The sequence below is a fragment of the Polyodon spathula genome, chromosome 18 (assembly GCF_017654505.1).
Source record: "Polyodon spathula isolate WHYD16114869_AA chromosome 18, ASM1765450v1, whole genome shotgun sequence".
In the NCBI taxonomy this organism is placed as follows: Eukaryota; Metazoa; Chordata; class Actinopteri; order Acipenseriformes; family Polyodontidae; genus Polyodon; species Polyodon spathula.
In genome coordinates, this window is record NC_054551.1 from 27,623,160 (window position 1) to 27,648,350 (window position 25,191).

The window sequence follows — 25,191 nt, forward strand, 5'->3', positions numbered from 1 at the left end:
CCGATCTGAGATTGTACTAGATAAAGGGAGCAGAATATCCTGGACTAAAAGGCATGATTGGAGAAGCGGATGCGCTCGTTAACCAAGGGGTCATGAGCGAGGGTATAAAATAGGGGCGTAGCAAAGTAATCTGTTCCTTTGTAAAGGGTTGGATTTGACCTTGAAGGAGTAAAACACCATTGCTGAAAACTGTGAGTGTTTGTTTTGTGTTTGTTAGTGTCAGCTGTAACTGTTGTTTGTCTCAATAGACTCCCAGTAACACGATCCGGAGCTGTAGCGCAAGCCAGCATCAACCCGGACATCAGTTTCACCCCTGCATTTCACAGAGTACTGTAATCACCACTAGCACCCTTTCACTCACTGTTTTGTGTTTGTATTTTGTGTTTAGTGTGGGTGTGTGTAAAATCTGGACTTCAGGTTGCAGGTTAAACCCGGGGATTACAAATTACGAGTGATACACGCTGCTGTATCACTGCAGCATTTATTATTTGCAGGTGTTTGCCTTAAGGCTCTGGACATTGTAATTTATTTCAATGAACACCCTTGCACCTGAAAGCAATTGTCTGCATGAGTAATCTGCTCTGCACTGCACTCACCTCTTTGCCACAGTGGTACAGACTGGGGTGTGCAAAATAAAATAAAATAAAAACTACTGTATAAACCCATTGACTACAATCTACAGATAACACAAATCATCAGCGATATTTATACTTAAATCAGGGGCACATCATATACGGAGTGACCTCTTATTCCCTCGGCAGGCAGTGCTGTTGATGTCACTCCACGGAGGGGCCTATCAGCAGCACTGACATAAAATGCTCTGGCACCTTGGGTTGCCGGTATATAGAATATATAGTATCAGCCCTTATCAAAAAAAAAAAAACAAACTTCACCAACTTTAGAAAAACAGGCCATAGGTGATCTTTTTTATTCTGGCACAAATATATTTGATTTTGACACTGATTATGTCATTATAGATTGCTACCAGTGCCTAAAGCACTTGATAATGTGGGATACGCTAGGGAATCAATATTGTTCTTGCTCCCAGGCACATGCAGGCTCACCTCGCTACTGTCCCTCTTATAGCTATATTCTCACATACGCATCACACACGTCTTACAGACGGTATCCTGAATATTTCTTTTTTCATTAAAATGTTGGTTCTTATTTATTTTAGTGCTAATGAAGGTGGAGGAAAAATAACAAGTTTCTCAACTGCAGCCAATGCAAATCAATCACTATTGGAAAAACATTTGCTGCCACCCTGTCCTGTGCGATGGTATGTTGATATTAACCTTACATATGTATTTATTCGATAAATCAAAGCTATATTACAGCTCATTAAGGCTCAGATGCTCAGATCTTACCAGTCAACTAAAGAGCTTGCTCTAGTCAAGTGGTTGAGAATGTGTTTGTGCTGATGTCACTACATCAGCTGTTAGGAGGCATTACATTCTTTAACCCAGATATGCCTGAATTCTAATTCCAAGTGACCTATATGTAGGGCAACAGGCTTAATCAAAGCCTTTCCTTGAGCGTAATCAAGAACATATTTACATCCAATGACACAGTGCTGAATCATACAAAAATAATATCATATTTATAACCTGTAATGTATTGGTATCGTGGACCATTACATTTAAGTAAATTAAATAAAATAAAAATAAATAGAAAGGTAGGGGTATCTCAGAGATGGATGTCTATTCAACTAAAGTGCTTAGCAGTCAAGTATTGTATGTGCCTTTTGCTGATGTCAATACACATACGGCAAATAACAAAATCGCAAGATTAGTCTAGATTGTGTTATTAGGTTTCAACAACCTTGAATATGCAGTAGATCAGTTAATGCTCTAAAAAATATGTTGACCGCCGCTTGTTTATCATTTGAGATCAGGCTGAAGAACCCTGATTTACTATGAAGAACATATTACTGTTACTACCCATTAAAGGCACTGCTCCATGTTGCTTTGCCAGCATGGTAGCTCAATTTGCTAAACTGCCGCTCTGTGCCTTCATTTTCTGACACTCACCACTTATCTGTCAGTATTGTGGTGAACAACAGGGTTTTTTTTTTTTTTTTTTATATTGTGATAGCAATTAAAAAACAAGCCATACGTGAAGTCAGTCTGCATTGCAGATTTCTGTCATAAGTGAATTGACAGACAGGGGCTGTGGAGGTCCCTGCTTCTGCTTGGTTTCACTGGAATTAAGTAGCTATGTTAAATGCATTTACAGAAGAGTTATGAATGCACAGCACTTAAGCCTTCATGCGTTTCAGGTTGCGTACTGTACATTTATAAATGATAAACGTCCGAAAGACAACAAACACACTTTAATTTTATCTTTATAATCCTGCCTTACTTTAATAACCATATTGGCTGTCACATGTAATATCATCTTAATACAGCTTCATCAATAACCTTACTGTTAAAACCTTCATTATGTATATCTTGTATTATTAATACTGGTAATCCACCTGCTTGTGATGCTATTTCTGTACAACAATGACAGGCTGGAACATCTGTAGGTCAGTGGTTGCCATGGCCACACCTGATCAGCGATAATTGTAGGTGAACAAATTGATGGTCACCCCTCAAACGATTCACCTTGCAGCAAAGGAAAGTGATCTTTCAGATGTGTGAGTTTGAAGATGGGCACCTTGATGGATCACTACAGAGTAGTCAGATCCCAACCAGAGCTGAGCTGGCCTGCAAACACTTGACCTTCATTTCGAGACTGTGGCAACAGCCACCAGAGTATTATATCTGAATATAGTGTGATGTAATAACTAGCTGAATGCAATTTATTTTAACCACAGCAGTATTCAGCACCTAATACTTAAGCCCTAAGGTTCGAAAATCTAAAATGGTGGACAATCTGCATAATCTGAATTCTTAAGAATAAAGCAAGTGGATAGTGGATACATTAATGTTATTTCTAATCGTAATATAATGGTCTGTACTTATTGACTTTAGTCTCAAAAATCCCCAACTTTGGATACACCAATATTTAAATCGCTAATCTCTAGTATTTTATCTCCTTACAGTGTACCCTAGTCTTTAATAAAAACCTCTTGGTTTTAAGTTATTTTTTACTGATTATTAAAGTATGATTTTTGAAATGATCAATTAACTAATTTTGGCATGCAATCTCTCTCTCTCTCTCTCTCTCTCTCTATATATATATATATATAGTTACTGAAATAAAAAACAAGTATTATTGAATTTCAAATGAAATACAGAATTTCAAAATGGACATTTATTTGTGAAGGACATTTGTATTCTATTATGATCTATTGTGACATTTATGCCAGTGGCTTAATCTTCCTGCAGCTGACTATTTTAATGATCTGAGCCTGCCAATAAAGGACATTTTGAAGAGAAAAGATTCGAACCCTTCAATGGGCAAATAATAAGAAATTCAATATAGACTATGGGGTCTGCCTTGTGGATAAATGTTACATTCTTTGGCCCAGAGTAAGAAATGGGTGATGTATTACTTCCTCCTGGTGCTTTTTGATCGAATGCTATTTTCTTAGTGTAAAGCACTGGGTGTCCAGATGATCATTGTGGATGTTAAATATATGGCCTGAACTATATCACAAGATATTCTTACATTTCACGTACAGCATATGCAGCTTACATATATATGTTTTGTTCAAGGCCCAGCACTCAGAAATCAAAAGAGGAAAGGAATCAAAGCAAGGTTTGGTTTGACACGTTCATACCATAATACGCACAGTTGCCATTGGTTTCATACTTCATACTCCCTTCCCTAAGCATTGCTTTATATTTGTTTTGTTTTGTTCTAGACTCTAGTTTTGGTTTTAAGTGAACTTGTGTTTGTTCTTTCTCTGGCTAAAGATTAAACTAATTATAATATACAGTACAATCAAAGATACCTTTCAGTTCACCTCCCTACATTTTTAATATATGGTATTAAAGTATGATCCTTATGTTTTTCATATATAGAAATCGGCCCCTTTAATATATATTTAAATGTATATGGGATATATTTAAAATATATTTTAGTCTGTTATCCACACATCCACATTTATTTTATATGATGAAAATATATGGTGCACCATATATTTTCATTAGTCTGTAATCCATATAAAATAAATATATGGATTACAGACTAAAAAATATATTTTAAATATATCCCATTTATATATATATATATATATATATATATATATATATATATATATATATATATATATATATATATATATATATATATAAGGATCATACTTTTCTACCACATATTAAAAATATATATTTGTTCCATAGGGGCTGGTATACCATATCAACACACACATTCCATTCTTACAAACATTCAATTAAGTCATTTTTATTTATGTTTTTTATTTAAATTATTTGCTCTTCATTGAATGGTTTTCTTTTTGCGTTTTAGTTTACTGTGTTATACCATCACAACAGCACAGCAAAGTAAGAAGTGGGGTAAAATCAATAGTAAAGCATGATGGATGCTTGCTGTATTAGGGAAATCTGTAAATTTACCATTTACCAAATTTTCGGAAGGGTTAAAGATTGAATGGTCCAGATCTGATCAATCAGAGCTCACACAATGGCCTCTGTGGTAAAAACAAGGTCACAGATTTAATGTTAAATACCAGGCTGTGGCTGGTATTGGATAATTAGCAATAAGGAGAGACAGCTGTTAACAGCTAGTATCGATCTTGTTATATTCTGTGGTGTGTTAGGTGCAGTAGAAGACTGGCTGCAGAAATGCATGTGTAGTTTCAGTATAGTGTACTGTACAAGAACATGGACCAATGTTAGCAACCCACTGCTGGCTCCACCTACTTCCAATATTTGGATAAGAATGCCTGCTATTTATTACATCACAATTCACTACAAATTGTAGTAAGTTCCAGTATTCTGTTCCCATCACCGATGCACAGAGTATGCCAGCAATGAGAAGTTTTGTCCACTGCTTGGTTCTGTATGTCCTTGCCTTCATTGAGTCCAGCTGCACTCATTCGGGTCTTCCTGCTGCTTATTCCTAATTGAGCTTTTGACTGAATGATGCTTCCAGGTTGTATTGCTGGTGCGATAAAACTAGAGTGTTTAGAAAGCTACAGAATGCAAAGAATTACTCACAGCAGCACTCCATTCTTAGACTACTGTGCCCAACAGCTTTTACACACGTACAGTACATTTTCATCACACCTTATCAAACTGCATATTAACTAAGATTTATAACATACCTTCAAAATGATTTGCACATATATAAATATCTGACTTATATTAACATGTCTATTTTATATAGCATGCAAGAGACAGTTAAAAGCTTTTCTCATGTGCTACCGGTAAAGCGTTCTGAAAACATATGCCTACTGGTAAAATTCTGCATGAGCTACTGAAGCACGACGAATCCAAATCAATAATCTCCCTCTCAACCTGTGAGGGTACTGTACAACAGGAACTGCGTGCCTTGTATTGAGTAGTTGGGCAGTTCATTCCAGGGGCAGTCAGAAGCCGGCCATTCAGGAAGGGGGGCGTTACCAGGAGTCCTCGCCCTAGTACGGTAAGCGAAGTGTCAGTCATGAATTGGATGAGACATGATTGGACTAGATATCAGAGGGGGTGGGGCTTAGTGTACTTTAGGGGGGCGTGATGTCGTAATCTGTTCCTTTTTTTGTGGTTAATGGGAGGAAGGAAAGGCGATCAAAAAATGAGTGAAGTGTTGCTAAACCTAAACTGTGTGTTTATCTCTGCCAGACAGCTAAATCCGGATCTGGGAGCTGCCGATTTACCCAGCGACACACCCGGACTGCACTGAACCTGAACACACACCCGCACCACTGTCTCCAGCACCGCACCTGCACTGAGAGCAAACACTGTCCAGAGTCATGTCTGGAACCAGTGGACAGAGGAGTTAGCTAGCTGCAGGTCCAGCCTGAGGTGATTTTCTCTTTAGTAACTTCCATGAAGTTCCTGTGTGCGCATGTGCGCATGCGCGCGCACACACACACACACACACACACTCACACACATACAGTTTTAATAGACATTTAATAGAATATTAAAACATTTTAATAGTAAGCAGCAAAAATGTCCGTTCTCAATAATTTAAACATGGAATCATCCTTTTGACTGTTACAATAAGTTATTAGTGAGATTTCTTTCATACTTATTAATTATTACATTTTTCATTCTTTTGAAAATGTACGAAAGTGTATTTCATAGCTCATTTTATTCTAGTGCAGTTCTAAATCTCTCGGAGTGAAGAATTTCACTGCTTGAAACAGGGAAACTATCTATACAAATTAAGCATTTGATTGCGAGGTAAGTGTCTGGTACTTGACCGACATTTCAAAACTAACTGATAGCTTTCAACACTGCCTTATGACAGCAGTATATAATTGCACATCAAAATAAATCGTAAGACAAATGCATAATGGTTTCTGATACAGTATGTCAACACATGCACATTATGCAATTACAAATTTAAAATGACAATTCTGGTGAGAGTTTGTCACGTCTTTGTAAACTGGGAATTAATCTTAACACCTATTATTAAATAATAGATAATATGTTGTATTAAAAACTGTTATTATTACATTTTAATCACAAATATAACTGCACATAAAAACAAATAATGTGACAAATGGTAAATTATTTCTGTTTGTCATAACCCATATACAAAATAATGTATATTGTATGTATTTTTCTTTCGCTAATACTTGCAAATATATTGCAAGTACAGGTGCGAAGAAAACCTATAATATAAAGTAGCCAGTGATTAAGTGTAAACTTTGTACACTACATAGCCTAAAGTTAACCTATCATTAAATAATAATATGAAAAACATGTTATTAATATTACAACGGCGTGTTTCTGATGTTTACCACATATACTGTAGCTTTTAACAAAGATCCTGACAACATTAAGAGTAAAATAATTTACTAGACACATTGGAAACATCGCTATAACAGTCTGTTCTGAATAAAAGTACACATACACAAAGTCCTTGACTTAACCTTGCGTTTAAGCGCTAAGATTCGTGCATGCGTAGAAAGGCTCAATAAGGCAAACGCTCAAAAAGGCAAATTTATTCACGGCTAACTTATTTCCCGTGACACCGGCACTCTGACTGCTTGTTAACAACCCGGAGGAGCGCACCTCGCGGTGGGGGCGTGGGCACCGCGCTGGAGTGAAAGGGAGAACTCAGCCTGTACTTTTCCATCCAGCGAGGTTACCCACGGTCAGGCTGGGGCCCCACCCCCTTTCATTTAGTGTTCAGCTCCCCAGACTGAGGCACCTGGGATGGAGGATTTCCATACAGCTGTCATTCTGGAAACTTCCAGTAAAGCGAGGTGTCCATTCTGGATTGGTTGGAGTGGGCACCACTTCCCTCTAACTCTCCGATAAAAGGAGTTGAGAGCTGGATCTTGGGGTCTGACTGAGAAAAGGAGAACAGAGTGAAGAGAGAAAGAGCTAAAGAGACAAAGAGCTAGAGAGAGAAAGAGCTAAAGAGAAGAGAAAGCTGATTTGTAGAAGTGTGCGCTGTGGCTGACAGCAGCTTTGTTAAAGCGATTATTAAGGCTAAAACCAATAAAGTTTAGCCTTGAAACCTTGTCTTGCCTCTTTCTTGACACCGTCACAATATGTTTATGCTCCAGCTCCAGTGAATTTGGATCCAGTTCCATTTCTTGTTCTCGTTAGTGGAACCAGCCCCCGGAGCAGTGGGTAGTCCCATATATTATTTAGTGGATGGTTTGTTACTGTACATACTCAAAGATGAAACCAACAAACCAATCTGTAACGGATTTATTTCAGAAGAAGCCAACTCTGGGTATGAAAGTTTAGTGCTTGTATTTCTTATATTATTATTGTTTTTATGCAGACAGTCTCGTACAATGTGATGTTTAGCTGTGATACGTTTTCATAAATCAGTGTTTTTCAAGTGCAATGGCAATGCCTTCCCCTACCCCGATATAACGATTCATAGCTATAGTACTTTTCACGTTTTGTATTTGATGCCATGGGTTAGAAGAATTGAAGGTAATTCTATTTATAAGTTCACTGTTTGGCAACAGAAAAAAGTTATTTTCCTAATATTTTCGTTAGATAAAAAAAATCCAAGGAAGTACTCTTTTAATACCGATGATTATTATTATTATTTTTTTTTATCATTTTCAGCCTCTTTAAACAGCTTGTTCAGTGGTAACAATGCGTTGGATACTGAAGCATCATACAGTCTCAGCAGTCCAATCAGTCTTAGCTATAGTATCAGCCATCTTACAAGTCCCAGCAGTAGCAACACCAGTCCCAACGGTGTCAGCACCAGTCTTACCAGTCCCAGCAGTGTCAACACCAGTCTTACTAGTCCCAACATTGTCAGCATCATTCTAACCAGTCCCAGCAGTGTCAACACCAGTCTTACTAGTCCCAACATTGTCAGCATCATTCTAACCAGTCCCAGCAGTGTCTGCACCAGTCTTACCAGTCCAAGCAGTGTCAGCACCACTCTAACCAGTTCCAGCAGTGTCAGCACCACTCTTACCAGTCCCAGCAGTGTCAGCACCAGTCCCAGCAGTGTCAGCACCACTCTTACCCGTCCCAGCAGTGTCAGCACCAGTCGCACCAGTCCCAGCAGTGTCAGCACCAGTCTTACCAGTCCCAGCAGTGTCAGCACCAGTCCCAGCAGTGTCAGCACCAGTCTTACCAGTCCCAGCAGTGTCAGCACCAGTCTTACCAGTCCCAGCAGTGTCAGCACCAGTCCCAGCAGTGTCAGCACCAGTCGCACCAGTCCCAGCAGTGTCAGCACCAGTCGCACCAGTCCCAGCAGTGTCAGCACCAGTCGCACCAGTCCCAGCAGTGTCAGCACCAGTCCCAGCAGTGTCAGCACCACTCTTACCAGTCCCAGCAGTGTCAGCACCAGTCTTACCAGCACCAGTCTTACCAGTCCCAGCAGTGTCAGCACCAGTCCCAGCAGTGTCAGCACCAGTCTTACCTGTTCCAGTTATAGCATCAGTGTCACCAGTTTCAGCATTAACTTCGGGAGCAGTGAACCAAACGCATGTCTCACTGAAGGTATAAACCCTTCTACTTACTCATATTTATAAGTTCAATTCTTCTTGTCCTTTTAATATCACATATCTTTAACAGTTTGCATTAATAGTCTCCAGGCTTTATGAATAGGATATGTCAGATTTTTTAAATTTGTTTTATTTAGACACAAATTAGATTTTTGCCACAGTAAAAATCTATTCCTAGCTAAGCCCCTATACATGATTAATGATTGAATATTTAGAATAATTTTCTGCCAGTATAGTTCGCAGCATGAGTCATTTACATTTTTTTACATTCGAACCAAGTCTGCTCATTGCCTCAGCACATGTGTGCAGTCAATAGCGACAATTACATTCAAGGGACAGCACAGTAGAAGTCTTGCTTCATTTTGCTAAGATTTCTTACCTCAGCGGCTATGTAAATGTAACCATTGACCCTGGCTTTCATTGGCAGTTAGTGTGTGCCTAAACATGCTGCTGTAACAGATGTTTTAACAGGATAGGATTTTAATATTTTAATTCTACCTATTAAATACGTTATTACTGCAGATTTGTCATGCGCTGATCTTCTGCTGCATTTAGCACAATCATTCTGGCTCTGCAGACATTTCTGAACCCTAAACATTATTGCCTTTCCAATATGTTATTTTATTTTGACACCATTAAATTGAGCTCCCTCATCTGTCTGGATTTGAAACCGAAATACATGTTGCCTTAAACATATTATTTGGGATTTTCTCTATAGATGAATATTCCTGTTTTTAAATTATTTAAATGTTTTTTTTTTTTTTTTTTTTTTTTTTAACAGTGGTATACGTACGTAAGCAACAACTGAATCCCACATACCTTGACAAGCATCATCTTTGAATTCTGACATCAATAGCTTGCATATATGGAAGTCTAGAAATGCATTCCTTGTTTTGGGCAAATCCCCATTGGATGGCGATAAGACCAGTGAAAACCACTTAATATAATTACTGGTTGATTGAAGTGCATATTGTAATCACAAATTGAATTTTCTTTGTTATTCAACTAAAATCAACAAAACTGCTTTATGTGATCAAAATGGAGCTCTAGGTACCAACATGATTACATTAAAATGTACAGAAATACTGTAACTTTATACTATAACAGTCTGTGATTCCCAATTTCCTCACTACTTAGAGGACACTTAATTTTACTTGTTATTCTATATTGTCTACATTGACCAGTAATAAGTTTCACCTTCAACAAAGGTGCTGTAAAATATCTCTCAAAGGCATTTTAATGACAGTTTTGTAGAGGACATGTGTATATGTTTTAATCCAACAATAATAAACACAATAATGACCAAAGAGTTGTAAGTAAGTTTAAATGAATCAGGTCTGAGGGATGCGAGAAGCCTTTACTGACTAATTGTGACATCACATTCTATTTCTAATATTATTCATGGTGCTTGAGGTGAATTACGCCAGTGTTTTACTTCTGACCTGGAAAGCACCTTAATCAAGCTGTTAATTCAGTGCCATCTTCTATCATCACTGACGGAGAGAAGCATGCAGTGCCCTCTGTGGTGAAGCGGGGCATATTTAGGTGACCATATCCTCCCTTCCAGATTCGTTTAGATATCAAAGATGAGATAATGTACTGCTACACTGTACCCAAGCGTTGGTCATCTGAGTGACAGGGATAGAAAAAAAAATCCATGAATTGACTTTCTTTAGAAACACGCTCTTTCCTTCAAAAAAAGTAAATTGCTGTATTGCTAATTACTACAATAACCAAAACTAAAAAATACTGTATCACCTTAAATGGTCCTGATGCATCTAATTATGTAACTACTATTTAAATATAGTATAATTACAATTACAGTTTGTTACTACAAAATATGTATTGTGCATATGTTTTTTTTACCATCAAATATCTGCTTCCCCCCCCCCCCCGTTAGAATAAAAGTCAGGCACTGCTTTACAAATAGTGTTTTTCTTTAGGTTTAGAAAAAGGTTTTATTTTCTGTAAAAAATATTAATACATAGTTTTGATCAAGAACTCCACGGCACACACAGACCAGAAGGAATTTCACTGATCAAGTGGGAGTGCTGCCAATGCTTCCTGGTAAGTAGGGATATTTTAAAATAAATTCCTACATGTTCTACTCATCTGGCAAGCCTGCATAGCTCTACCAGGCAAATGCCCAAGATATTCAGCAAAGAAGCTATACAGTAGCAGTAGTTTAGTTTATTGTTAATCTTAGATGTGCTCCCTTGAGGATGAAGTCATCATATTTTGGTATTTCAAGCGGTCGTCTCTCATAAGAGCAAACACAAACAAAATAGATAACAAAGACCCCATGAGTACAGTTCAGAGGATTTATAAAATCCATTCTCCTTCTGCTGCACTATGCATTCCATAAAGCTCCATGCTGAACCTAATTTGTTTTTTCTCAATGCAAAACTTTGCGACATGTTATACAATATGAACTAGCTAGAAAAATAATCTCTATAATTAAATGTAAATCATTGTTATTGACAGCATGCATTTTTAAACAGTGAAAGACATTTTAAGAGATTTGTAAAATTTCTGATATATATAATATATATATATATATATATATATATATATATATATATATATATATATATATATATATATATATATTTTTTTTTTTTTTTTTTTTTTGGAGCTAATGCAAGTGGGGAAATACATCTCTATTAAAAGAAAACCCACAGAAACATGATCACACAAAACTGCAAAAAATAATAATAAAAAATGCCTACAAATGCTGGAACAAAATACTGCTAAGTATTAATTTCCAACTCCCCCCTGCCAGGCACAGAAATTCAAAGAAATCAGGTTATACTTACAAGCCCCAGTGTGCCGCACTTTTGATTTTGTTTGGTTTCAGAATATCTTCAATAAAAATGCAGGCTATTTCTTCCTCAGCTTCAGGAAGGTAAGTGGAGAAAATATTTCCACCAAACTCAGGCAAAGACAGAGGAAAGTTTAAATAACAGCTGTCTCTAGGAAGAAAGTAAAGATCATTTCAAGATCATATGCCTTCAATCATGCACTAAAGGCACCTGTGACAGCTTGATTTCTGTGTCACTATCAGTAACAATACAAGTCCAGTTGGTACTAGTAGAGACTAAACCGAGTCTCAAGAGGATGGTACACCAGTGGGGCTGGTTTTCAGAACTCCACCAAGTTGTTTGTTCAGTCACAACTAGAAATATTTGACTGCGTGTCGACTTAATGCTCACTTGGAATGCTGCTACTTCTGCGCATCACCTGATATTGCTGCGCTGCAAACTGTAAAGATCTGGATGCTGTAATCCAGTCATTGTCATTGGAATTTAAGCTAGTGGAACCTGGTAAGATCATTGTCCCTGCTTGACAGCTAATGCAGACTTTGGTTTTCTGAATTAGTAGATAGCTTCATGTTGAACAGGTAATCTGTTTCCAGTTCAAGACTATCAAAACTGTTGAACCTCCATTTAACACAACTCGGACCCCAGTTCAGGTAGCGCTAGAAATCGTTTACCATAAATAGTATATCTTTAAAAAATCAATGATATCCTCCAGGAAAAAAAGAAAGTATCCTTAAGTAGCATGAGGATATCAATCCAGACTATTTGTATTCTCTTGATCCCTTAATAAAAAAAAAAAAAAAAAAAACACACACACACACACACCTTGGAATCAGAGCATGACATCCACTTTGAGCATCTCCTGTCTTCACAGAAAAGTCCCTTGTGAAGCCTCTGTACCAGGCACCATGCACTTTCAAGCACTGTGCTGTAGTTCAGTGATTCACACACAAGCACAGCCTCAGAGTATCTTTCAGGAAAGTATGTCTTTTCTTTTCAACAATACTCATCCAATTGATTCCTGAAACCACACCCCTCCCCACATGTGATTGGTTGCTGGCTCTGTAAAGGCGGGTTTGAAAGCTGGTGGGTGGTGTGTTTTTACTGCCTGGAGGGACAGGCTCGATAATGAAGGCTAGATAAAGCTCCTGTGTTTTAGCCAGTTGGCTGCTGCAGAGTTGTAGTGAAAGCTGGCAAACAAGATTTGTATTGACATCTCTTGTTTATTGATGGACAATTATCTCTCTGTTTAACCTGTAAATTAAAAGCTGTTTTGTTGTATTCAGAAAATTGCCAGGTCAAGGGTTTTTTGCCCTTATTGAGTGTCCTTGGATAATTATCCTCATGTTGTTGCTATTTTTTTCTTGCTGTCTCTTTAAGGATAGCTAACCTACCTCTCACAGCTTTGTGTTTTTATCATGCTGACTAGCTACTTATGCTGGGCACCTTGCACTCTTCTTAATACTCAGTTACATATAATGAACTGTTTGCCACTTCAATTATCAGCTCTCTTTTACCTACATGACCATCTATTCTCTCCATATAATACTCTATTCACACTACCTAAATATGTGTGATGATCATTTAATTGTGAATGAGGTCAATGGCTATGACATGGTTTAACACATTTGAGCATTATTTTGGGACTGTTGTCTTCTCTTCATTCCACAACTAACTACATGCACTTTTTTATTTTCAGGTTAGTTTGAAAAATGCAGCTAAACCTATAGTATTTTCTTTCCAGATTTTCAGCTTGGAACAAAAACTAATGTTGTAATTCCGTGGCTTTCACAAGGACAAAACACCCCTCAATGGGATGAACTCATTTTTGTAGATTTTTTGTTTTTCTTCCTACGAAACCATGTAATATATATATATATATATATATATATATATATATATATATATATATATATATATATATATATATATATATATATATATTTTTTTTTTTTTTTTTTTTTTAAAGAACAACAAATAGGCTCTAGGCTCTTTAACACATAATTTAATAATTTTCTGTTTAGATTCCATCCTGAAACATTGACAGAGAAAATAAGTGCCACCCATGTGAATTAGTGCACAGATTCAAAAAGAAGAACCATACAGTGTCATTTTTATGAGACTCAAACAAGCTAGAATTTTGTAAAATTGATGTAGTATAGTCAATAACTATACACTATTTTAACATTTATATGCAGACTACATAAGTGTATCCTTGTTTTTCTGCGCCTTTAATGTCACGATTAGATCACAAGGCAGTCAAGCAATATTAATATGTAAATAAGTACACTGGGGTATCAATGAAAGTACATAATGACATTTCAAGGCCTCATTTGGCTATTCCCCAGCTCACCCCAAATTAGAAACAGTAATGAGAACCAATAAGCCACAGATGGTCAAACACTGGGGCACAGAACCACTCTGATCTTTTTACTTCTTATCGTATTATGGTCCAATCAAAGAGAGCCAGATGCTGTTCTCTCAGGAGGAAGCTCGCGTCTATCGGAGCCACGCGGTTACAAGTTCACAGCCTTTTTAGGGCACAACCTGGACCCACTCCATCTTCCATCTCGGTAACATGGAGTGTCAGGTGGTCATGCAGCTAAGAGCTTTAGGAAGACACATTGAACTGAGCTTCCATCTGTGTTGATGATTTAAAAACATTCCTACAGCTTCTACTTCCAAACAAAAACTGTTCAGTGCTCTTGCTCCCCCGTCCTCCCATTACAATTTCAAACTGTATCCCCGAGCTAGTAAACAGGGCATCATTAGACAGGGCTGTGCAATTGTGCAAAGCGAACCAGTTATCAAATGTTTCTTCAGTTAACCACAGGACTAAGATCATGTTTATTTATCACGTGTCACCGAGGGGGATGTCACAGATCTGTAGGAAATGTGGCCTGAAATGTAGGCTTATAGGGAGCTGTTTTACAGGCTTTTTTTTTTTTTTTTTTATACGAATGGCACATTTGTTTTATGAATGTCTGTGCTTTTAATAAGCCATTGTCTTCATTAAGTCAAGTCCTTACCTTTATAAAATGCTTGTTAGACAGCAACATAAACATTATTTTTTAAATATACATTTAACATGAAACATTGTTTAAATAATCTGCTCAACATTTACAGTACTGTTTTTTTTTTCTTGAATCACCATATTGAACCCTGCGTTTAGTTTTGACAAGGATAAAACAGTGAATGCTGGTTTGGAAGTAATGGACTAGAGTCCAATAATACAGACAGACGCAAAAGCAGTTGATTGCCCATATTGCCTGACAAACCTACAATGTGTCTGCCCTGGATGAACTACCCTATTAGGGGTAAAGAATACCTTTCTTCCTGACCTTCAGTCTACTGTCCTAATCACTGATATCATCAAATACATTAACCCACTGCTTACCCTCTATGGCTATGCACAGTCAAGGCAAACCATTTTTTTTTTTCACCACTGCCATCCCCTGGTCCTTTCTTTCCAAATTATTTTTCTTATGCCTTCAGTGTTGCTACGTATTGCTTGAAAAGCAGCTATGGCTGTTCAGGCATATTCATTGTGTGTTACAGTACCTGGAAATGCATATTGTTATGCTTTTTTATATATTACAGAGATGAGTGCTGATCTCAGAATTACGATGTCTTTAAATAATCCTACCACTGTTTTCCAATAATGAAATGTCACTGCAACCTTTTTTCTTTATTGTGCTTTTCTTTTTTCTTTTTTTTTTTTTACTTTGCTCATTGTACATCACTATAGTGAATCATTATAACTTAGAAGGGAGTAAAACAGGATGTCATCCTTATGCAGAAATAACAATGGGTTGATTATTAGAAAGTAACATGTCATGTTAATGCATAAAAACACATTTATATTTTTCAGACCAATTTCATAAAATGTAGATAATTTTTCTTCTTTATTTACCCTCTGCACATTATAACATAGAGTGCTCTTTTTGAAAAAAAAGCTAAACAGCAGTGGGAGGTCCTAATGCTGTCACTATAGTGTATATAATTAACCTGCTCTTTCTTGACCTTGTTATTTATATTGTCTTCAGCAATAAGAGGGGACATTGCATGGCTCATGTGGAAAAACATTAGCAGTGTTAATGTAGCTATAAAGGGAGGCAGTGTTGTAGATCTACCACGGTTTTGAAACTGTTCCACTTGCATACAGTTCACCTATTAGAGTCGTAGTTAGGGTTAGCTGTATATTTTTTTCCCATGTTATGTTATTTGGTTTCACTTGTGACACATTTTTATTTCACAGCTATTTCTCTCCCTACAGAGGCCTTTTGGTCAGAATAGACTGTACAGTTGTCAATAGCCCAGTTGGATCCCATATATGATGTAATTCCCCCCCAAAAAGTGGTTGGGTTGGCAAAGTTTTAATTTCAATGAGATTTGGTAGCTGGTCAAGACAGTCACATAATCCTAGATCTTTGGAGAGTGGTTTTGCCATCTGATATTGAAGAACCCATTGTAAGAAACATGGCATTGTACAAACAAGACCTTACCTACAACCCTGTTTGAGACTTATTTCACAGGGGACCCTTATAGCAATAAATAATCTGACAAACACAACTGAAAAAGCAACAGTATAAGAATACAGCAGGAGAACTTGGAGGTGCAGAATGGCAATGCAATAGCCTTTCACTCCACCAGCCTCCAGGGAATCAAATACAAATGAATTTGGAGGCTAAATCACAAAGCCGCTACATGATTTCAAATACCTCTTTGACAAAGGCTTAGGATTAAGGTATAGTGCAGTGTAGGTCCATCGGGACAGGTCACCAACCAGTATATAGCAAATATAGTCCCTCAGCTATGCACACTAAATTTACAACACAAGAGTTTATGACACAGCGAAGGGCATTTAATGTAGGACAGGTTTAAGATGCATTGGCAGGACTGTGAAGTCTACTGTTGTCCCTGCTCACAGTGTACCAGACCTTCAGTGAACTCTATTCATTAGTGCTGTCAAGCCTACTCCTTAATTAGCATCATTGCGGGACTATGCAGAGTTGAATACAAACTATTCTATTCCTTTGTCTTAAACAAGAAGGACAAGCTTGGCTTTCTCTCCTCCTGGCCTCTAGTGACATTTTTGTTAATAATATGTGACATGCTTGGCTAATCCAAAAAGTTTGTCTCAGTGAAGATGTTCTTAATTAGCGTCTTATTTCTTAATACACTATGAGAGGCCAGTAACTGATAATCTGTACACAGTGTATTGAACATCTAAATAAAAATCACTTCTTTAATCACAATTTACAATATGAATATAAAATATAACTACTTTGGACAATCAACATACATGTATCTGTGATGTCCATAAAAGGAAACTAGATATTTAATTTAAAAACCGCCATGTAATAAACAAATGTGATGTTGGCAGTCTGCAGTGTTTCACAAGTTAAAATGATATAACCACAACCAGTACGCTCTAAATCTGAAACTGAACAACAAATTAGCACACTGTGTTGATATCTGGAATCAGATGAGCTTATGAAAATATTAAATTGTGGATCATTTAAATGCAGGGAAGGGATTCCAAAACTGAAATAAAGTACAGTGCACAACGAAAGCTCTCCGTTTATGTCTCACTGTGACCTATTTAGCTCAGTTTGTCACTTAAAAGAGAGCACCAAGAAACAGTCCTGCAAATTAAACTGAGGTCAATTTACTTGCAGTCTGTTAACCAAAGTGATGGCAGTTCATTTTACTGTATACTGTATTCGTTAACAATTTGTTATGCTTGTGCATATTCAGGGTTTTAAGGGATTGAAAACCCACTGAATGGGAGAGTGCAGATTATTACAAATATACCAGTGCAAAAGGACGTGCAGTGTTATTGATATATAAATATTGCTATACTATTAATATAGTATTGTTGATCAAATAATGACTACTATATATTTAATTTATTGATTCCCCTTTAAGTGTAAACAGAAAGTATAAAAAGCTTTACATTTTGTGTTCAGTAGTTAATAACCCCAGTTTTTTTATCTGAAAAATACCATTGTAGTGCCTATCTGTCCGCCCTGTTACTGCATCCCTCTCGCACTGCAGTTTATGAGGACCACCACCATTCTTATATCACAGGCACTGGATTCACTGGAGCTATATATATTATCAAGAGATTGGTTGCTAAAAAAAATACACATATAGATTTCCAATAATAATCTATTAAAAAAAAAAAAAAAAAAGATAGCAGAGTAAAGCATCCTACGTGTAACCTGTCAGTGTTTATTTTGCACAGATAGCAACCCTGAGACCCGTGCTTTAGCATCATTCTCCTCTTTATCTCGCTTCCCCGACACACTGCAGTTGCATCTTTGTCAGGGAATATCCGAAGCAACGTAATGTCTGGGATGATGGAGTTGTGGCTGTGGTGGAGACAAATCGGTTGCTTCCTGGGGATATTCGCCACGATCCTCGCAGGGATCCCCGCTTTGAAAGCAGAGGAAGACCAGTCCCAGGACCTAGAGTGCAAAATGAAGAGCGTCACCGTCTCTGCGTTGCCGTTTTTGAGGGAGAACGACTTGAGCATCATGCACAGCCCGTCCGCCTCGGAACCCAAGCTCCTGTTCTCTGTCAGGAACGATTTTCCTGGAGAAATAGTGGTGGTGGACGACCTGGAAAACACGGAGCTGCCTTTTTTTGTGCTGGGTGAGTTTTTGCTTTGTTATTTATTCATTCACATTTGCACGTACATAGACATCCTGTCTAAGTGTGTGTATATATTTGTTATTTTGTTTGTGTACGCTACTGGTCAATTGTTTTAGCTGCAGCTTGGACAGGTGAGCCGGAGCTGCATACAATAACATTCACTATGCTTGTTTCCCTGTAGCGGTATTAATATGGAGTTTGTGTTTTAACAAAAACACATTGTTTTTTCTTGTACTAGAAATACACGTTTGAAAATCATATTCAGTAAGCATGTTGCACAAATTCCAATGAGATTCTTATAAAACAAAAAATAATTTATTAAATACTAAGGCATTTTGTGTTTGCATTACTTTTTATGTAAATTTGTTTGCATTTACTTGAAATGGACTTCACTGAGTAGGCTTTGGATGACAATGCCCAGTACAATTAGTGTTTTATTTATCTGCCTGCATAAAAGTTGGTACATGACTAAGCTGTAGAAGAAATAACGGTAAACAGAGCAGGGCTAATTGGCATAGGTTTTCTACAGGTTTGGACACTGGTGGCCTTTTTATCTCTGACAATTGCCTCAGTTTATTCCAAGGCCACAGTGACTGAAAGTCAGTTCCATGAATCTCATTAAACATACCAAAGAGTTAGGAAGTTAGAATATTAAAAAGTAAATGAATAAGTCAATACATAAATAAAACATACAGCATATTTCCCTGATGCCTGGATTAAGGCACCATATTAAGGCTATTCAGGACCTGTCAGTTTACTTGGGCTAAGATTAGGCTAAATTCAAATTATAACATTACTGTTTTCCCTCAACAGTTTATTCAGGTCATGTTACACTATGTGTTAATATAAAAGCACCCAAAATGGTAAAACAAAATGCTTCTCTACACATCTACTAGCAAAAGACACAAACACGTTCTAGTTTAGTAGTTCCCTCAATTTTTCCAGTTTTGATAGTAAACATGTATTACTAGCCTATTGACCTCACATTTTCTAATATATACTCTGTTTTGCCACTTTATTGGAAACCAGTAAGTTTTCTCCTGTCGTTTTCTCCCTGGTCTGACGCATGGCGGAATGCCTGTCCATTTACAGTAAGTTTTACACAGAGCTGCTCATGTACTCACTTGGAACCAGCATGAGTAAGATCACACGACTGAACCCCAGCTGAAAGGCAGGATATTTGTTCTGTTCTGCCTCAGAATTATTTTGTATACTACAATGGTATACACATATTTTGCTTATTTAGCACTTGGTCAGTGTAGTCTGCTGGAAGTCACTTCCTTTTAAAGACAGTTTTGCTTTTTGCATGACTTCCGCTGCAGCCAGCTACATTTCAGCCAGTTGGAATTATTTTTTGTTGAGTGAAGGATATTAAACTGTGTTATCTTTTGACATTTTCTGACTAGAAAGATTATGGGTGGAAGAGAAAGTGAGGTTACTTAATTGGGCACTGGATGAAAGGTGAAAATAACAGCTAGTTATGTATTTATTTTTCTGTCAAAATGTGTTTAATTTTAAATGTTAGAATTACTGTGAATCTAACACTTTGGGTTCAACATGACCTCTCACTAACTGGGGAAAGCTGCTGAACATATTCTAGTCCAAATCACATATTTTTAAATCTATACTATGTGGCACACCAAACTGTGCATTTTCTTTGCACTAATACTAATAAAACTATTATTTTTCCTTTTTTGTTGAACACTAGTTGAAATGTTTTATAATTACACTATGTAACACAATTTTTGTTCATAAAAGATATCAAAGTGCCTCCGTCCGGGATATTGGTTGAGAACACTCCCCATTATTTGGCCACCTTCCATCCCATCTAACTTGGCTTTAGGAATTGCAGATCGGCTGAGATCACACTCGAAGGTGCTTTGTCTGATATTCTAATTATAAATGGTATGGTCAAATTTACTCAGTTTTTTTTCTATTGAGGTATTCCCATGTATATCAGTGTTGCCGTTCATCAAAGGCTGATCACCCTTAAACTCCAGACCCTTCTGAAGTAACTGCCCTCTGTCCCGATTCAGGTATAGAAGTTAGGTGAATGTATGTAATATGGCAATGGTACTGTCCACAGTATTGATGTCAGTGTCTTATCCTTTACAATAACTGAAAACAAGAAAGATGTTTAAGAACAAGATTAGAAGTTATAAAAATATATTCCCCAAATGGTGTTATGTAAGTAACTGCCACACTGCATTTTGTGACGTTTTGCAAGTTTCAATGAATTTGTGTTGTGAGGGCAACTGCAGCATGATTACATTCATTCTGTTTGGCATGGCATTATAATGCCATCCATAACAGTTTATAGTAATAGTTTAACAGATGCCTTTTTATTTGAAGATTCTAACCTTCACTGTATTTTTTTTTTTTAATGAATTCAGGTTTGTAGGTTATAGAACAGCATCTCAGAAACAATTCATGATTCATGATTCTGTTTATTTTATTAAGTAATTATCAGGTAAATACTCCGCTATCAGTCAGGTTCTTAACCAAAAAAGCAATCAAGTGAGTGAGTCTTCAGTCGCTACTATGGTCTGTTTTTTGACCAGTACTACAGCAGTTACACTGCGTCATACTCTATACAGCCATAATGGACCAAGTATTCATTTTTTGAACAATTAATTATTTTTTTCAAAATGCCTGCTACTACAATAAAATATTTTCACAGATATGAACAAATTCGGGACGCCTTAACCCTGACGTTAATTCAATAAAAGTGGTTAATTTGCACATTTACAGTATACCTCTATTCTTTTACCATACTTTTAGGTACAATATTTACTGTGCTATTACAATGGTATACTGCAGTAACTTGAGATTTAACCATCTATCCACTGTACTTGTTTTATTGTATCTTCTTTTTTTTAAATGTAATATTAATTACTCATTTAGTCCATTAGATTTAAAGTGAAATAATTTACACCTTAACAGGAAGAACAGTATTTAGTTTATTTGTAGCTCACTATCCACCACAAATCGTGATGTGCATCAAATATTCTCAATACAAGTCATTTTAATGAATATTTAAATTGGGATTTTACCTTGAGTTCTCTAAGAAATCGCTTCTAATATAAAGAAAAACTAAACCAAAACCAAACTTTTTAAGATAATTCTGGCTCTGAGGTTTTTTAAAGAATGACAAAATTGCTCACGAATACAGCTTGCCTTAATTCACAAAAATTACATTAAAAAAATTAAAAAATAAAACATATTTTCTTTGGAATAATGCACCGCCTGGGGTGCTGTGAGGAATAATATAGTGTTACAGTTATTGTGCTGTAATTTGCATAGCAATGCAGTTTGGACAGTTCAGTTGAACCCTCGAATTTAACACCAAAAATTGGCAAAACTTTTTTTTTTTTTTTTTTTTGAGAAAGTACAATTATGTTACATCTGCATGCTTTGAAATGATATCAAAATAAAACAAAACAATCATTCTTAAGAGTTTCAGCCGGAGATTACCAATGCAAAAGAGCACAGTTGTTATATAAATAAAATATGACATTATAAAAATGAATACTTATTTATAAATTATCAAAGATATTGTGCTACAAAAAAAATAAAAAAAATAAAACAACAATTTTAAATGATATACTGGTACTGAATTTTAAAGTGAGAGCTTGCCCCCATTTTGTGTGACAGGAAATATTTTAAAAACTATAAGAAACAAATTAGTTGCAGGTAGTTAGTCTTATAAAATGATGTTTTTGTTCCTTAAATGGATACCTTTTTATTTTTTATCTGTACTGTCAAATCTACAGTGGCATTTGGCGCATTCCTGTTTGAACCCAGGCCTACACTGAAACTTCAAAAAGTGCCACTGTGACCTTTTTCATTGCAAATACCTGACTTGCACCTATTCTATTTATTCACAAAATGTATTTTATTGAAAAAAAAATAAAATTTAGAGATATTTTATAATGGAGCCTATTAGATTATTTAATTAGACATTGTGCATGTCCCTGTCTCTCTAAAGACAATCAGTTTGGAATTTGTCCCAACTTCTTATTGGTACGCCTGTTTACTGTAAAAGCCAAGATGAAATACAAACATGCATTGTCCCAGGATACCTGTTAAATGTTGTCAAGGCTTGTTTTACTCTTTTTAATAGGAACTCTTTCCTATCTGAGCTGAAAAATACTGTACTAATTCAATAGGTTTTAAAGCTGTAAAATATATTACTTGACTTATACTATGTGATGCAATAATCTTGTATTAAAGTGACTTCTTTCTTGCTGGGTAATTGGAGCGGCTCTTTTAACTAATCCAGTACAGTTCTTATTAGGTGACAACGATTTTGTGATTTCAATGAATACAACAGGGAGCTGCCTACGCAAGGTCCAAGGCACTGTCTCACAATGACATGCATCTTTTAAAAGGATTCAACCTCAAATTGAATGTACAAGAATGTATTAATATGTAATTATTATTGTGAAAAAAGAAAAACGCTGTATACCATAATGTGAAAAATCAAAAAGAAAAAGGTAATGTACAAAAATGTGAATAATTAATAAAAAAATTAATTATATCAGGACATTTCGGACTACAAGGCCTTCTGCAGCGGGATGGAAAAAGCAGTGCTGTAAATAAGCTTTTTTTGTAAACAAGTTGTCTTTCAAAAGAAAAGTTTAGGAGGATGATGACATGATGACTTCAGAACAGAATGTTGTATTATAAGGTATGTAAATATGTTATGCGTCACATTTGCTGATCAGTATACATACCTCAAACAAAATCCAGTGACAACTGCTGAATCAGATTTAAATAAATAAATAAATAAATATATAACACAGTGGGTATTTAAATTGATCTGAAGATCCTGTTAGTATGAAATCTCTCGTTTGCACAAATCATGTGACTGGTTGCCATGGGAACCTTAGCTGGCTCTAGATGGAGCTCTGAAGAGAGATCTCTTTATACAGCAATACGAATGCTCTACCATTTAATAGTGTTGATAGAAGCTTATATTCTGCACTACTCTAGTCTATGCTTTCAGTGTGAACAAAGCTGTAACTGGCTGGTTATGTGTGATTTATTCAGCACCTTTTCATTCCCTTTTTAGACCTTTGCACCCTTGTGCCTCTCTTAACATCTTCCATGTTTTAAATGTCTTAAAAACATTATGGCAAAGAACCTGAAATCTCTGTGCAAACTGAAGCTTTGGTGCTAGAAAGGCAAGGAATTAAATTAGGGTTTTAAAGCAGGGATAATTTATTACATGCCATGCACTGCAGCTAAAGAAGATTCCCAAAAGCAAATAAAAAAGGATGAAAAGTTGCAATAAAAAAATTAGCTAACTTCTGGAAGAGCAGCTGAATCTGAATGTGCAGTGTGAGAGGTAGTAGACTTGTGTATCAGGCATGTCACTTCAGCTTCACTCAAAAGGTAGCCATTTCTCTAAAGAGCGTGCATCTTCTCCATGCCATCAGTAATATGTACAACACTCTTTGGCATACAATCAATCTGTAAAGGCACATATTATTTGGATTTTAGGTTCACCCATTGGGGTATAACAAAAATGCTAAATGTTGTCACTGGGATTATCTTGGGATGTTTCCTTTTTTCAGTTTTAGTTTTTAATTGTTTGGTGTTGCTTTAGCTTTCAAATATTTTACAAGTGACCAACAAATACATACATTGTCTTTTACTATGCATACATTTAAGTAAGAACTTTAGGGACATCTAGTTGTGGGCTACAGTTTTCTACATTAACATTTCCTTCTGATTGGATCTGGAATGAGCTACACTGGCTCATTCAGTTTTTTTACACCAATTGTAGCGTGTTGAAATGTATCCAACCATATATTTATGCAAGACACAGTCGCTGACACAATTAGGTGACTTGAACAGTCACAGAGACTTGAGGTATGAGGATAATCTGAGCCCACTGAGTTGTAGTTGTAGTTGAAAAACACCTTATAACCTTGCCTTCATCCCTGGCCAACTGCTTCCAGCACAGCTGGAGATACTGTCTGGCATCCCTCCTAGAGTAAATTAATATCTATGTTGTTTGTGGTTTAGGAGGGTCAAAGTTGTACTGCCTTGTTATTGCTAATAATCTTGTTGGGTAGTGTATATGCTAAATACTGGGCAGGCATGATGGGTGTGACACCACCACCATACCTCCAGTGCTGAACATGCTTTGTAAACAAAATATATTGTCACTTGAGAGCCTCCCTTTAATTTTAACTCAAAATTCCTTATAAAACACAAAGCATTTGTGTACTGTTACTGCTTTTGTATGACAAAGGTACAGTACCAGCACAAGTAATAATACAGTAGACAGCCGTTAATCCGTCTTTCAGTAATTCGTGTTTTGATAATCCATGCGGTTTAATACAGTACATTATGAAAATGTATTAGTGCAGAAATCATCTGATCTATGTGTAAGCGGGTATTCGCACACTTTGTAGCAATATAGGCGGAACCTATTGTTACGGATAGTGTTTCCTGTTTAAAGGTTCCTAGTCTTTGACAGCAATATAGTGTAACACACACATACTGTATGAGCGCAGAGAAAGCGAGTGTTGTTGTAAGAACTGGCTGTAGAAAATAAAGTATTACTTGTTATTGTTTGCAGTTGGGAGCTTGTCTAATTACTACCTGTGTTATCCCCATAAACTTGAAACA

General features: G+C 36.5%; 2 protein-coding genes across 5 annotated transcripts in view; one reads left to right on the plus strand and one right to left on the minus strand.

Annotated features, from left to right (window-relative positions):
• Positions 1–12,682, minus strand: part of LOC121330490 (BMP/retinoic acid-inducible neural-specific protein 3-like) — a 48,517-nt gene extending 35,835 nt beyond the window's left edge. The window contains exon 1 of the mRNA XM_041277041.1: positions 11,887–12,682. The gene's annotated coding sequence lies outside the window, so the exon portion shown is untranslated. The remainder of the gene's footprint in view (positions 1–11,886) is intronic.
• Positions 12,683–17,918: 5,236 nt separating this feature from the next.
• The window catches only part of LOC121294112 (astrotactin-1-like), a 156,589-nt gene continuing 149,316 nt past the window's right edge, over positions 17,919–25,191 (plus strand). For 3 of the 4 annotated variants that reach the window (XM_041217683.1, XM_041217685.1, XM_041217686.1), the window contains exon 1: positions 17,920–18,549. In XM_041217683.1, the coding sequence (XP_041073617.1) occupies positions 18,243–18,549 (307 nt within the window). In that variant the 5' untranslated portion in view covers positions 17,920–18,242. Of the gene's footprint in view, positions 18,550–25,191 lie in introns of all 4 variants that reach the window. The other variant, XM_041217684.1, reaches the window with a different exon arrangement.